Here is a 13,945-nt window from a genome sequence, read left to right on the forward strand (position 1 = left end):
TGGAACCTCACCTTCGGAGTAACACCGAACCAAGGGAACCAATACAGGAAAATGCATTCTGTTCTTGTTAGCAAGATGCATACCCTCCCCCAATAAGAAACTCCACGGTTAGTCTCAGGTACTTTCACAGAGGTTCCCTTCACGGAAAAGAGGAGCGAGCTGCAGGCTTCGGCAAACTTCAGCCCCCTGCTTTACTCACCTCCCGCGCGCAGGCCACTCCAGCTCGCGCGCACCCCGCGCGCTCCCCCCAACTTGCCCACGTTACTTTGATTGACAGCCCGGCTCGCAGCTCTCCTTCCCACCGACCTTCGGCGGCGGCTTGCCAATCTCAGCGTCTGACCGCTCCCCATTGGCTGGCGTGTGCGCCCCGCAGCTCCTCGGGCACCGCGGCCCTCCGAGCGCACAGGACGCGCTGGCGGAGGTGGGGCGCAGGCTGGTGGGCGGAGAAACGGGCCCACAGAGGCCGCGCGAGGCGGGCGGGGCGAAGCCCAGCACTGGCTGTGGCCGGCTCGCGTCAGCGTCCCACGTTGGTACGGCGCACAAGATTGGCTGAGGGGCCGCGGCTCCGCCCACGTCCGCGGCGGCCTCGCGCTCGCAGCCCCCGCCGCTCGACTCGGGCGGGGCGCTGGTTTGCTAGCGAGTGTGAAACCGCGTGTTAATGTAAGCAGCGCGAGAGGCGCGGGCGGCGGCAGGAGCAGCGGCGGGGACCCTGCGTCCCGGGGCAGGAGCCGGGACTCGCCTTCGACGTGGCCTGCAGCACGGGGAGGCTGAGCGGCAACACGCTCACCGTCGCGTGGACGTTTGCCTCGGGGTCGTGAGAGAACTTTGCTGCGGCTGGAGCTCGTCCACCCTTCGCCGAGATCGGGGAGGGGAAGGCAGTCGCAGGGAGCGCTGGAGCCCGGAGCGCGCCCGGCAGCCTGATGCCCGGGCTGGAGGAGCGGCGGGCGGCCGAGGGGCTGCACCGCGATCACTAGTCGCGGACCGGAGGGCGCGTACTGCCGCGACCCTGCGCAGCCCGCACATCATCTCCGCTGCTCCGCGTCGCTCCGGAGACTCTGCAGCGCCGGTCGCCGAGCCTCCGGTGAGCCGGAGCTCACCGTCGTGGGAGCGGGTGACCTCCCGACCTGAGAAGCGGCGCTTGCCGTTGGCTGTCTACGTGGGTTGTAGCCAAGGCGCCACCTGCGCGGCTGCCGCTGCAGGGAGGAGACTCTCAGCCCGCCTGCGTTCGTGAGCCGCCGGAGGGAGCGCGGCCGGGGGCACCGGGTGGAGGACCGCCGTGGGACCCGGCGCCCCCGCTGCGCAGACTCGCCGGCGCGGGGCCGAGCCGCCCGCGATGTGGTCCTGAGGGCGGGGGCCGCAGCCGTCGCGCCCTGGCCTTGTACCCCGTGCGCCCCGCGCGCCGGCCTGCTGTGCTGCTTCGCGTTCCCCAGCGGGATTCAAGTTGGAAGTGGCGCGGAGGATAGAGCTGTCCCGGAACAGAGCCTCTGCTGCCGCCAGAGCGATGTTCCCGCAGAGCCGGCACCCAGTGAGTCGCCGGCACGGCTGGGACCCCGTCCCGCTGGGGAGCCCACGAAGCCCACTTCCCTCTGCCCCGCCCCTCCTGCTGGATGTCTAGACGCGCGGACGGGGGTCTCGCAGTCCCCTCGCGCCTGCCCGGAGACCGGAGTGATCCTGGCGTGGCCCCCTCCTCTCGCCTGTTTACATGCAGTCAGTGCGGCCCGGGTCACTTCCAGGACTCGGGGCTGAGAGGGAGTTGGCATTTCTTCTCTGGTCCCCGGGGTCTTTATCGCACGGTTTGGGGAGGGGCGGCCTGGACGGCGAAGCTTTGGCCTGGGCCTTCTCAGCCTCTCCGGGCCGGGTAACCCCAGGGGCGTTGGGCACGCACGGCCCTCGTTGGAGGTAGACTTGCTTCTGAGCCTCTTGAGAAATTAGGGCCCCGGGAAGATCCGCTTTCTCCCTCTCTAAAGTGAGCCGAGGGCTCGAGTTTGGGGCTTCGTTTTCCACCACTTCTAACTTTATTTTTTTGTTTATGTCCCATCCGCTTCTCTCTCCTCTTGACTTTTCTGCTTTACGTCCTCATCTTCGTATCTCCTTCCTTGGTCCCCCTTGCTGGTCACCTGCAGACGCCGCACCAGGCTGCAGGCCAGCCCTTTAAGTTCACTATCCCGGAGTCCCTGGACCGGATTAAAGAGGAATTCCAGTTCCTGCAAGCGCAGTATCACAGGTGGGTATCGATGTGCTTGGGGTGGTGGTCACCTGTGGGGGAAGGGGGGTTCTTTCTCACCCGACCAGGCTGCTAGTGCTGTGTGCTTAGTGCTTGTGTCCAGGCGGTGGCGTGTGGAGTCACAGTTAAGCCCTGTCATTCATGTTACCCCCCTTTCTTAGCTCTTTCTGGGCCGCCCCTTCTGTTGTCTCCTCCTCCTCCCATTGTTTCGCCTTTGCGCATTTGTGGCTGTTCCAGGGAGTCCCTTTTCGTGTATTTTGGAGTTGCATGAGAACCGTCAATATTTGCACTTCGTTTATTTATTTTGCAACAGGCTGAACTAAAACATGGGTTCAATCAATGGCTCAGCCCTGGAGTGTGCGTTCAGGAAAGCAAAGCCATGTTGAAATTGCTGTTTGCCATACTAGAAAATTGGGTTGTCTGAGACAAAGTCCATTAGGGAAGACTAGATGCGTTTAGCTGCCCATCATGGGTGATTAGGCGGTAGAATGTAGATAACGTGCGTGGCCAACACTCTGGGGTGTTTGGATAGGCCAGGAGTATAGATTCAAATTCACATTGACCTCGGCTCTGGGTTCTTTATGTAATACCTTCTTCAACGGATTTGCTATTGAAAACTCTTATTAAAGCCCCCATCTATAGTGAATATTCAAAAAGGTTGCTTTTGTTGCTTCTGTGGGGTTTTGACTCATTGGAACTAAGCAGTGACTTTAAAGGAGATTTTTATTTATTTTTGTCATGCTTAAGAAAGGACAAACTTAAGGTTTGGTGGCTTGGGTGTGAGGTTTTTTTTTTTTTTTTTTTTTTTTTTTTATTTTGTCAGTGGCTTTTTGATTTTTGATCTTTTATCTACTTTGGGATGATATCTCCAGAACTTGAGGCATACTTGCACACACTGTTTACTGAACAGGGGCAGAACTTCAACCCACTTCGTTGCTGTAGCTGTCTGTCATATTTTGGCAGGGATTCAAAAACCAAAGGTTTTGAAAGGCACTAGTTATTATAGGAGTGACTCTCCCAGTGAAGTTTTTCATACCTGAAGACTGCCTGGGCTGGAGCATGGTTGTACAAAGGACAGTCTTTGGTGTGTTCAAGTAGGATGGGGACACATGAGGAGTCCCTGTTTTGATGGGTTTCTCCATCTTGCTCTCTCAACATGATACGTGCCCCCATGAACAAAAAGAACAGTAGTTGGTGGATATTCCCTGTTGTTCACCTTCTTTTCCAGCATTGAATACAAAGACAGCTTTCAGGATGTTTTCCTAGCTTACTACTTTTCCAAATTGTTTTTGCTTGAAGTGCAGCTATGTGAGGCAGATGTTAAACAAGTGACATAATGTTTACCCTAAGCTGCCTGTTTTGTTTTCATAGTCTTAAATTGGAGTGTGAGAAATTGGCAAGTGAAAAGACAGAGATGCAGAGGCACTACGTGATGGTAGGTATCCAAGATAGGACCTTTCTCTTTTCACGTAATCGTGTGTGTTCTTTCTAAAAAAATGTGAGTTAACGACATGTTCTTCTCTTTACAGTATTATGAAATGTCCTATGGATTAAACATTGAAATGCACAAACAGGTAAGCTTTAGCTAAATGATAAGCTGAGAAAGCAGTTTATAGGATTTTACCTTGCTGGTTTTGTCCTCAGTCACTGGATGTTAGGGGTGGATGTTTCTGGGCTGTTTTCTACCCTTCTTTGGGTTGGTGTTAATACTGTACAGCAAGGGTTGCTCCTGCATGGTGGTTACAAGACTAGCTGAGGTGCTCTGGAAATGTTTACATGCAGACAGGAACGGAGGAGCTCAGTTTACTTTTCCACATGGATAGATTTGTCCTTTAAAGATCTCAGGTATATTGTGGTTGCTGGAGTTTAGGATAGTTAATGTTTTTATATGTGTGGGTATAAAATGTGGAAAGTGAGGGGTACTTGGGAGTTTGTCTAATCAGATTTAATAAAGCATATGTCTGCAGAGTGCTCTTACACTTTGGTGTTCCGTAAAGTGACACTCAGGATTAGTGGCTTATTAGCAAACATGTTTTTGAAAATTTTCTTAGTTGATGCAGATTTGAAGGCAAAAAAAAATCTTTTATGGCTGACAAACGTGTTGGAAGGTACTTCAGTCGTAGTGGTTTTAAAAGCATGAAAGATTAGTGACTGGAAAGCTTTAGCAATGACTTGAGTTTGCAAGTTCCCATAAAATTCACACTTATGGCTACTATAATGGTGTATAAAAAGAGTATTGAGCTGGAACAAGACACTAAGGACCTCATAAGAGAAGAAAAGCTAAATGATTGCTCAGCCCAAAGGGCCCTCAATTGAGTAGTCATTGTCTGCCAAAGAAAGCATTAATGGCAGGGTGCAAGTGTTCTGGAGATATGCTGACATTCACTTTATCAAAATGCTGGTACAATAAGTCTCTTAGAAATCGATTGCCTCTTAAAAATTATCATCAGATGAAGTTGCACAGTTGGACACGTTTCAAAGTACAACAATACAATTCTTACTTGATGTATATGTGCTATTTCATCTTAGACCCTTGTTTCATTAAATTAAAGAGCATGGCTGACCGGCTGGGGCATGGTGGAGAAATTGATTAGTTCAGCCTTCAGATCTTCCTTATATTCAAAGATTTTCATTAAGCAAATCCATTTCAGAGTTGAATTCTGCTTTTGTAAGTCTGCACTCTTTGATTTTTAATTCATCAAAGATTTCATAATTATGTACATTAGATCTGTTCTCAGATACATGTTTTGAGAGCACGAAGTCAGAGCCTTTCAGTATTGTAATGAGCCTTTCACAAAATGTTTATTTTACTCATTTGCAATTCTTTATGTGGTGCTGCCTGTGTGTGTGTGTGTGTGTGTGTGTGTGTGTGTGTTTCTGTGGCTAGCTTGCTTTGCTGATAGTCATTGATAGTGAGCTGGAATATCTTTGGTTTATGGCCATTTCAGTATGTAAGTAAACTTGGTGTAGGAATTCTGATTAGCGTCTTGTAAGCTACTCTCTACGGCATATTTTCTTTTCTGTTATATATTCTGGGTACTGAGCTTTTTCTCACACATAAACTAGACGGATTTAATACCCACAGACTCTTGTACAAGGGAACAACAAGTACCTCTAGGCCTTGTGATGTGCTGGTGTTGGTCTTATTGGAAAAGCAGAAAGAGGTGCGTTAATTCTGGGTTCTGGTGACTTTTTATTTATGAGAGAAGAAGCAAGGGGCCAGGAGGGTCCGACACTCCTGGTGTGAACAGAGTTTTCTCTTGGGTTCTGTACTGTTCTGTCTTGGGCATATACTGTCTCTTTGTATGACAATATGCATTAATAATACACTGTGTGTAATTTCGCCGGTAATTTGAAACAAGTGGGAGGCTAAGAGACATCATGTTCTTCATAGTAGAGTGTTAAGCCCCCTGAAATTTAGTTTATATTGTAAATGCTGACAGACCCTTCACTAGAGTGGTGTGCAAAGCCATGCTGTAATTTAGTTTAAAGTGGTCTTACATTTGAAAAACATCCTTCTGAGTGTCACACGTTAATAGTAAGTTTTGAGGAGTCATTTGGTGCTGTTAGTGATCATAATTCTTATTAAAACTAGTGACGTCTGGCCCCCAGGGTGTAGCCAGGCTCAAATTGATGCTTTTTGCCGCCTGATCACCAGCATGGCCTAAGTGCTCATTATATTGTAGAGGAGGCCTTTGGAGCTCTCATTAGATTTGACAGGAATTCTCTCTGGGGGGAAACTGGGCATTAGCGAGACTCCTGACAGGCTGAAATTATTCCTGCTTTATGGCTTATAACCAAATGCTAGCAAGGCATCATCAGGGGACACAAAACATTGTCATTTCTGACAACATCTTTGTTACTGAAAAAAAGGTAGCCGGAAAAAAGGGTAGCAATGGGGGAATTTTGCACAGAGAGCACTTTAATGCCGATAAGATTTGTCTCTAGTGTGGCTCCTGCCTTCCCTGCCCAGCTTTCAGCAGCTTTGTCAGGATCTCACTGCCGACTTCTCTGTCTGGAAGCTTTAAAGTGGAAGTACGTCCAAATCAAGAGTGGTCTAATTGTGGTTTCCTAACTTGGTATGGTGCCCACAGTCCGTGTTTATGTTTTGTCAACACTTCCTGATAAAACCTTCCCATGACTTGCTCTCCTCCATTCTCGGCTGGTTACAGAAAAGGCACCTTACTGAGACAGTTTTTTTTTTTTTTTTCCCTAGCACTTTTTAATAGGCTGCTGTCTGTCTTTGCCCGTGTAGGTGGTAAATTCTATTTCTGATCACAGAGAGGTGGGACCTGTTTGTGAGAAAGCAAGGCAATTCTGAGAACACCAAAGTGTTGAAAATTACATTGAAAATAACAAGCTGGTGTGAGTCTTCATTCAGGAGCAGGTCCCCAGTGTATGAGCTATAATTTGTTGTTGTTGTGTTCTGTGTGTCTCTTAATATTTTGGGAAACAAGATGTGCTGGTATTATCTCTTCTGCATGATGATAGGGCCAAGGCTACAAGCCTGATGTGGTGGCAAATACCTGTAATACCAGTCTGCTAGTAAGGCAGGGGGTTTTGAGACTGAGGTCAGTGTGGGTTGCATAATGAGACCACCCCTCAAAGAAAGGGTGTGTGTGTGTCTGCAAGTGCTATTCCTCGCCTTTGTACCATTTTTCAATGGCAGTCTGCCTCCTGTTGAGCTGGGTAAGTGGCTTGCTCTATCTTGACACATGCTCAGCACTTGGAGATCAGGGCTCAGCATCATGGAAGCTTTAGCTGTAGTTGCTTGTTTCAGAGTTACCAGAACTGTTTCCTGTACCCTCCAGGTTGCTTTGGGAAACAAGAAGCCAGTTGCAGAATCAATTTTGGACCAGTGTCCTGACCTGCATCTCCTGCTGTGTTTCTCTCCAGTTCACTGTTTCTGAGTTGATTAAATTTACAACTTACTATTAAAAACAGGTGGCTAGATGAATTATTCTGTAAGCTCGGGAAATGAGCAGCACTGGTTTTCTGTGATTTGAGATCTGTGGGGATCTAGCCGTGGGAAGGTAGAAAGTTGTATAGCATTGAGCAACAGTGTTCTCATCCTAAGTTGTGTTCAAGAACAAAAGAAACATGGCAGGAATCTTGTGGGAGAATGGCAGTCAAGCAGTCACGGTCTGTAACTGCTTTCTGTTAGAGTGGGCAAGGTGAGCTCTGGGACTTCAGCCTGATGCTGGAAGGAAAGACAACCATTTTTTCAGGTCTGATTTTGGGTGTGATCATGTGGTATTTCAGCACAAGCCCAGTATCTCCCATCGAATGAATTTTGGAATGAAACTATCGTTTACCGTTTGGATGCGTGCTTTTAATTTTTCCTAGAAAAGAGAGTATTCTTTGTGTGCATGCCTGTGAATTATTTAGGTGGAACTGGTAGGGATTCATTCCTTAGCAGTGAAACATTTCCTATTTTTCTGTAAAATTTACCATTGTTTTGCTTTCATTCTATTGCTGAGGGATGGCTTTTCCTGTAAAATTCACCACTGTTTCTGCTTTCATTCTCTTGCTGCGGGATGGCTTTGATTCCTGACCTTTCTGCTTTTGCTTCCCAAGTGGTGGGATTGCAGATGTATGTCGCCAGGCTCTGTTTTTTTATTTTTTTTATTATTTTTTTGAAAAGTGTATGTTGTTTGTCTGTAGTTGGTTGCTTTGAGAATTTTTAAACATCACATTTATTTTGTTTGTGTATGTTGGCATGTGTGGCAGGCACCTTTACTTGTTTAACCATCTCACTGGCCCCAAGATTTTTTTTTAGGAAGGAGCACAAGATCTCATACAAGTCAGACATCTGATCTGCTACTGAGTTGCTAACACCTTACAGCCTTGAGAGTGCCCTCCCTCCCCAGTCACAGACTATGAATGACTGACTAGCCAGAGGGTAGCACTTAGATTTAAGCTCTACCCGGTTTTAATCAGCGTGTACAAAGAGAGTAGCTGTCATCAAGATTGGAGTGGCCCCTAGCTTCATTTTCATAGCCAGGCTTGTCTTTTACAAGCATAAGTTCAATGAGATAAAGCTGCGTTTAAAGCCTGGCGTTTGAGGTGCAAGATTAGCTTGCAGAATTTTTTTTTTCTTAAATCAAACAGGGCTGATTTCATACTCCCTAACGGTTTCTTTTCCAGCCCTTTGTCTAGTTTCTGTCCTTGGCCTGAACTGTGGAAAGAAAAGTGTGGGATCTGGCTACGAATTTAAGGAAGCATAATGAAAAAAGTTCTCATAGGCTTAAGAAAAAAGATTTATATTCAGTTGCCTTTATGTTAGGGGTTTCCGCAGCAGGAGCAGGTGTGTATGTAAGTAGTGCAGAAGGAGGTCAGAAGGAGTTGGCTTCTCTGGAGCTGGAGTTACAGTTGTTTATGATCCAGCCTGTTTCAGAAACTGAGAGTGGTTTTCTGCAAGGACAGTGTGTGTTGCTGCTGTATTTTAGGCAGGGTTCTGTATCTTCAGACTGGCCTCAGACAAAGGTGAGTAGAATTGAACCTGGGTTGCTCCCAGGCCAAAGTCGCTCTCCCACATTACTGTACGGCCTGGGAGAGTTTCTGAGATGTATGAGTTTCCTTTGGATAGTTAGAGGTTACATAATTAGGGACTGGGCATCTCATAAAAGAGTTTTCAGGCCTTCCAGTTTTGTCTTTGTAAATTGAAGGTGAGATTGAATTAAAGTCTGTTACTCAGTGCAGGAACCTCACCAGCACAGGCTTACAGATCCAGCACTCTGTGTACAGATTGAGGGGAGTCCTTCACCAGGGTACTTAAGATGTTCTACCAAATAGTGTTTGTTAAGAACCACAAGCAGAAAAACTTTTCTTCAGTAAATAAATCCCCATTGAGTAGTGTTTAAAGATAGATTTAGTTACTGGTTCATGGACCATTTTACATTTCTGTACAGTTGGGTCTTTGTTCTTTTCCTCCTTATGGTTTCTGAAAGTGGATTAAATAGGAGGAAACAGAAGAGGCATTTAAGGAGACTTTACTCAGTCAGTCTGTCCATCTCCACTGCTTAATGATTTTGCTTGAGAGGCTGGCCTTGAACTTAGGATCTTCTGCTCCAGTCTGCCCAGTGTTGGGATTTCAAGCCCTTGTTTCCAGCTAGAGTGCTTTTTAAATCCAATTTTAAATGCCCACTTTTGTCTTTTTGACAAAGTTGAATGTTTATACCGTCAAAGTAGCCCTCATAACAGCGTTAGAGAATTTGGTAGTAGTGTGTAATGCAATACTTGTGTAGAAAACAAAACAAAACATATATTGTCATGCTTTGAAGTGTTGTAGTGCTTCATTGGGATGGAACTCAGGGCCGCACATGGCAGATACCCAACCCAACTTGCTTATTTTAAAGAGTGCTGGGGTATATGTGTTGGGAGGCTGGCGGTAGGTGGCGGTAGGGAAAAGATTATTTTTTGTTGTTTATTTTTGTTTGGTAAGATGTTCATTCGCATATTGTTTACAAAGCTTTTTACTGGGCTTTGTATGTGGTATCATAAAAAACTAAAAAAACTATATTTTCAAATTTTCTCACCTTACTATCCATTTATAATATTTTATAAATTTTAATACAGCAATGAAGTAACCTGTGATTTAGCATAATTATTTCAGTTTTTAAAATTTAAAATTTGAATTACTGTTTCATACTGTTAACCAGCTTTGAAGCAACCACAGAATTATTATGCGAACATAGCATTGACTTTCCTCCCCTTAAAACTTTCATATTAGGTATAATAATGGTTTTCTTAAGTTTAAGGTCAATATTCTATGGTACTTCTTTGCCATTTTTGGTAGAAGGAAAAAATGGAGAAAAGGGAAAATTTCTAAAATTTTCAATCAATGAAACTTCCTTTATCTGCTGAATAGAAGAACTGTGGAAACAGCCCCGCCAAGGAGCAGTTTGACAACGGATGCTGCTAGGTGCTCCTCATCCTTTAGAGGCGATGAGATTATAACAGGCTAATATGGGGCACAGTCGCGCTGTACAGGTAACCCTCTGCAGTGCTTGCAGTATTGACTGAATTTGTTTTAGCAGCATAGCGATCCTGTCAAGGTATTGACCTATGATACCTTGTGCATCCTGCTCACAGACTAAACTTGCTAATGTATCAATATATTTCATTGGCCCACCCAGTTTGTCCCCTGGTAAAACACACACTAGCTCTATCAGAGAACTGCTTTTCAGCATGTTGCCACATTAGAACTTGGGACTTTTTACATAGTGAGTGATTCAGGAGCTTGGGCATTGGGGTCTTCCATGTTCCATAATGGTTGCAATCATTTTGGATCCCCATCCTCAGAAATTTGGTGAGCAATCCTTGGCCAACACCAGTAAAAGAAAACCAACCACTTGTGCCCATTGTGTCCAGATACAAAACATAACCCTACGTAAAAACTGAGATCCATCAGTAAGTTCATGGAATCCAGATGAAAATCCTGAATCAAGAGTCGTCATAATGGACCTTATGCTGAAATTTAAAATGAAATCTGTTTAGTTGAGCACTGATAATCTTTTCTAACTTGCTCGGGTTTTTATTTTTATTTCTTTAAACTTGTTTGAGACAGTCTTATTATGTAGGTCAGTCTGGCCTGGAACTCGCCCTGCAGATCAGGCGGGCTTCAAACTCAGATCTTCCTGCCTCTGCCTCGTGAGTGCTGGGGTTAAAGACATGTTATTGCCTGATTCTTTTTCTTCTCACAAGTAGTTTATACTTCAAGTATCCCAGTGCTTCCAAGCTTCAGGAGCATACAGCTGCTTGAACTAGTTCATGGAATCTGCTGCTGCTTTTTTTTAGTGGTTGTGTACCACCTTATGTGGGTATGGAACTGAAGTTGGACCTTTGCAGGAACTTTTAACTGCCAAGTATCTCTCCGTTCCTCCACCTTGCCTTTTCTTTAAACAGGGTCTTATATATCCAAGACTGGTGGCAAAGTCACCGTGTAATTCCCTTTCCCTTGATTGCTGGGATTATTCATAGGTACTTAGGCTACCATGCCTGGTTTTCCACTGAGGCTTCTTCATCAAGAGTTTAATTACAGTAATTTGTTTAGATTTGGATTAAAAGAAAAGGACAAAATATGTTGTTGTTGAAGCCTGTGTTTTAGAGTGAACTGAATAAACCATTGCTTGTCAATTATGGACAGTCAAGCTGCTAGTAGAATTGGTGATTAAATTGTATTACTGCAGTTACATAATGATTATAAACACAGTTTTGCTTTTTTTTTAACTTCCAAATTTTTATGTCCGCCACTCAAACGTTTTGTTATTTAAAAACTAAATATTCAGGAAAGGAGAGAGAGGACCGTAAAGGTGGCTCAGCAGTTAAAAAAGGCTAGGCTTACAACCAAAAAGAACAAAAAGGAGAGAAAAGCAAAGTGAAAACTCATTAACACTCACTCACCTATGTGGTGTCTGTAGATTATAACATTTTATACTGCTTGCCTGTTGGTTGTGTGCTTGGGGTGGGGAGGCCTGGCTGATCTAACCATGTTGGCTTTTACTAGTTTGCCAATGATGTCTTTGAACTCTGACCCACTTGCTTGATCTCCTTGGAGCTTGGATTTACCTCTTTAAAGAAAAAAGGATCTGGAGAGTGAGGTGGGCTTGCTAGAGGACAGGGACATTTCTTTTTCAACAAACTTTAGTCTAATTTGATGTGAGGGAGGAGTCTTTATATGTATCTGAGGGGTTCTATCTTAATGGATTCTTCCTTCTTTCAACTAAACTTATCCTTGTGCTTTTGCATGTTTAAATTGCTGACTTACATAGTGTTAAGGTGCTTTTCTTCAACCTACCCAACAGCCTAAACGTATACACACCACCTTGTTTTAGGCCCTTTAATGTAACTTCAAGGCACCTTGGAAATCTGCCCACTGTGTTTGCTAGGGAGAAATTGTTTTATTATTAGCAAGAAGGGACAGGAAATGCTTTTGCTAAAGGAGGCTAACTTTGAAATTTGTGTGTATATAGAAAGTGACCTAGTTGGGGATTTTATTTGTACATGGTAAAAGAACATGAGGTGCCAGGGAGCAAACTCCGAGGCCCCCTGTATGAGAAGCACCGTGGTCTCCCTAATGCTTAGGTCGCCAGGCCCCAGGTTGGCTTCTTAAGAGCCAAGTTTTTGTTCCTTGCCATAACCCTCTTGATGCTTTGAGCAAATAATGAGTCGGAACCACTTAGAAATGTGGTGACCAGTGGTGTATTGACATGCTCAGACACTGAAGAAACTGCATCAGGGAGGTAAACCACTGGGATTTGCAGTAAATATATTACAGCACACAAGTGACTTGCCAATACTGCTTGTTTAGCAGTTTGCAAGGGCAATGGCAGTATAGATTTTTGAATTAGAAGGGAAGGGCTGTTCTTTCTCTGTGCAGGAACATCTACTTGATGTCTGGGGAGGAAATTGATTTGGGAAACAAAATATAGCTGCCTTCATTTATGCCATTTCATAGACTTCTATAGATTCATGAATGAAAATAAAAAGGTTGTTTTGGGTTTAAGGAACGGTATGTTAATCTTCTTAGTTCAAAATGGAAAAGAATGGACCGTAGGGATGGAGGAAAGGCATCCTGTGCACATGTAGCTTGCAATTAAGATGCTTGCTCCACTCAGTCTTTTGTTGTTGTTTGTTTAGCACAACGTCTCATGGAGCCCTACTAGCCTCCAGTTCACTGTGAAGGCTGGAGTTGGACTCCTGATCGCCCTATTTCCACCTTATAAGGATTGAGATTATAGGCATGTGGTATTCACATGCCATTTTCCCCTCCCTTTAAAATCTGTCTGTGGGGTTTATTTTTTGTTGTTGCTGTTTTTCCTCCTTTTTTTTTTTTTTTGGTTTTTCTTTTTTTTCCCCACGCCACAAGAGGGCGTGGGAAACCTCACACATGGGACACAGGAGGCACACGTGCTCTCTGACAGAATCGAACATCAGGACCAGACCCGGGTTTCGAACCCGGGCCCTTGGACTCGCAAGCGCAGCGCTTAATAGGCTGAGCTATTGCTCAGCTCACTCTTTTTTTTGGTTTTTTTCAAGACAGGTTTCTCTGTAGCTTTGGAGCCTGTCTTGGAACTAACTCCTATAGATCAGGCTGGCCTCGAACTCACAGAGTGCTTATACCTCCAGAGTGCTGGGATTAAAGATGTGTACCACCACCTGGTGACTTAAATCTATTTTTTTGGGTTTTTTTTTGTTTGTTTATTTTAATCATTTTTTTTCGAGATGAATTTTGCCATTGTAGCTGGGCTTGCCTTGAATTTGAGATTGCCTTGTCTCCCCAGACAGAGGTTGCCAGCATAAACCACCATGCCCAGTTGAATGAGTCATCCTTCTTAGTATTTTGGTTTGCTATGGTTCTTTTATTTGATTGTGGAGTGGGCTTTATTGGCATTTCAGTGACTATAGAGTCTTTTAGCCATGGAGCTTCTTGGGAATTGCTCTGCAAAAGCTTCCTGTCAACTCTCTGTTTCCTCTTCTTTGTGTGCAGATATGAATTGCATCACCTTCAGTGATGTATTCAATAAGTGAGAATACAGACAAGTAAAATTAGGACGTGACCAAAGCAGCCCCCTAACAGGTAGTTATTTATGAGGGGAGGTTGAAAACCATTATCAAATCTGTTAGTCCCTTTAAACTCCATTCATGCTCTTGGCCTTGTAAGTCTTGCTCCTCTTGTACTTACGTCTTGTTTTTTGCTTTTCATTCCTAATGTTTATT

The 13,945-nt window shown here is 45.0% G+C and overlaps 1 protein-coding gene across 14 annotated transcripts in view; it reads left to right on the forward strand.

Annotated features, from left to right (window-relative positions):
- The first annotated feature begins 595 nt into the window (after nt 1-595).
- Tle1 (TLE family member 1, transcriptional corepressor) overlaps nt 596-13,945 on the forward strand; it is a 90,973-nt gene continuing 77,623 nt past the window's right edge. For 11 of the 14 annotated variants that reach the window (XM_038332674.2, XM_038332676.2, XM_038332679.2 and 8 more), the window contains exons 1-4: nt 596-1,525; nt 2,124-2,224; nt 3,596-3,659; nt 3,754-3,798. In XM_038332674.2, coding sequence (XP_038188602.1) covers nt 1,502-1,525; nt 2,124-2,224; nt 3,596-3,659; nt 3,754-3,798 — 234 coding nt within the window. In that variant the 5' untranslated portion in view covers nt 596-1,501. The remainder of the gene's footprint in view (nt 1,526-2,123; nt 2,225-3,595; nt 3,660-3,753; nt 3,799-13,945) is intronic. The other 3 variants (XM_038332677.2, XM_038332681.2, XM_038332682.2) reach the window with 1 other exon arrangement.

The sequence above is a fragment of the Arvicola amphibius genome, chromosome 6 (genome assembly GCF_903992535.2).
Source record: "Arvicola amphibius chromosome 6, mArvAmp1.2, whole genome shotgun sequence".
In the NCBI taxonomy this organism is placed as follows: Eukaryota; Metazoa; Chordata; class Mammalia; order Rodentia; family Cricetidae; genus Arvicola; species Arvicola amphibius.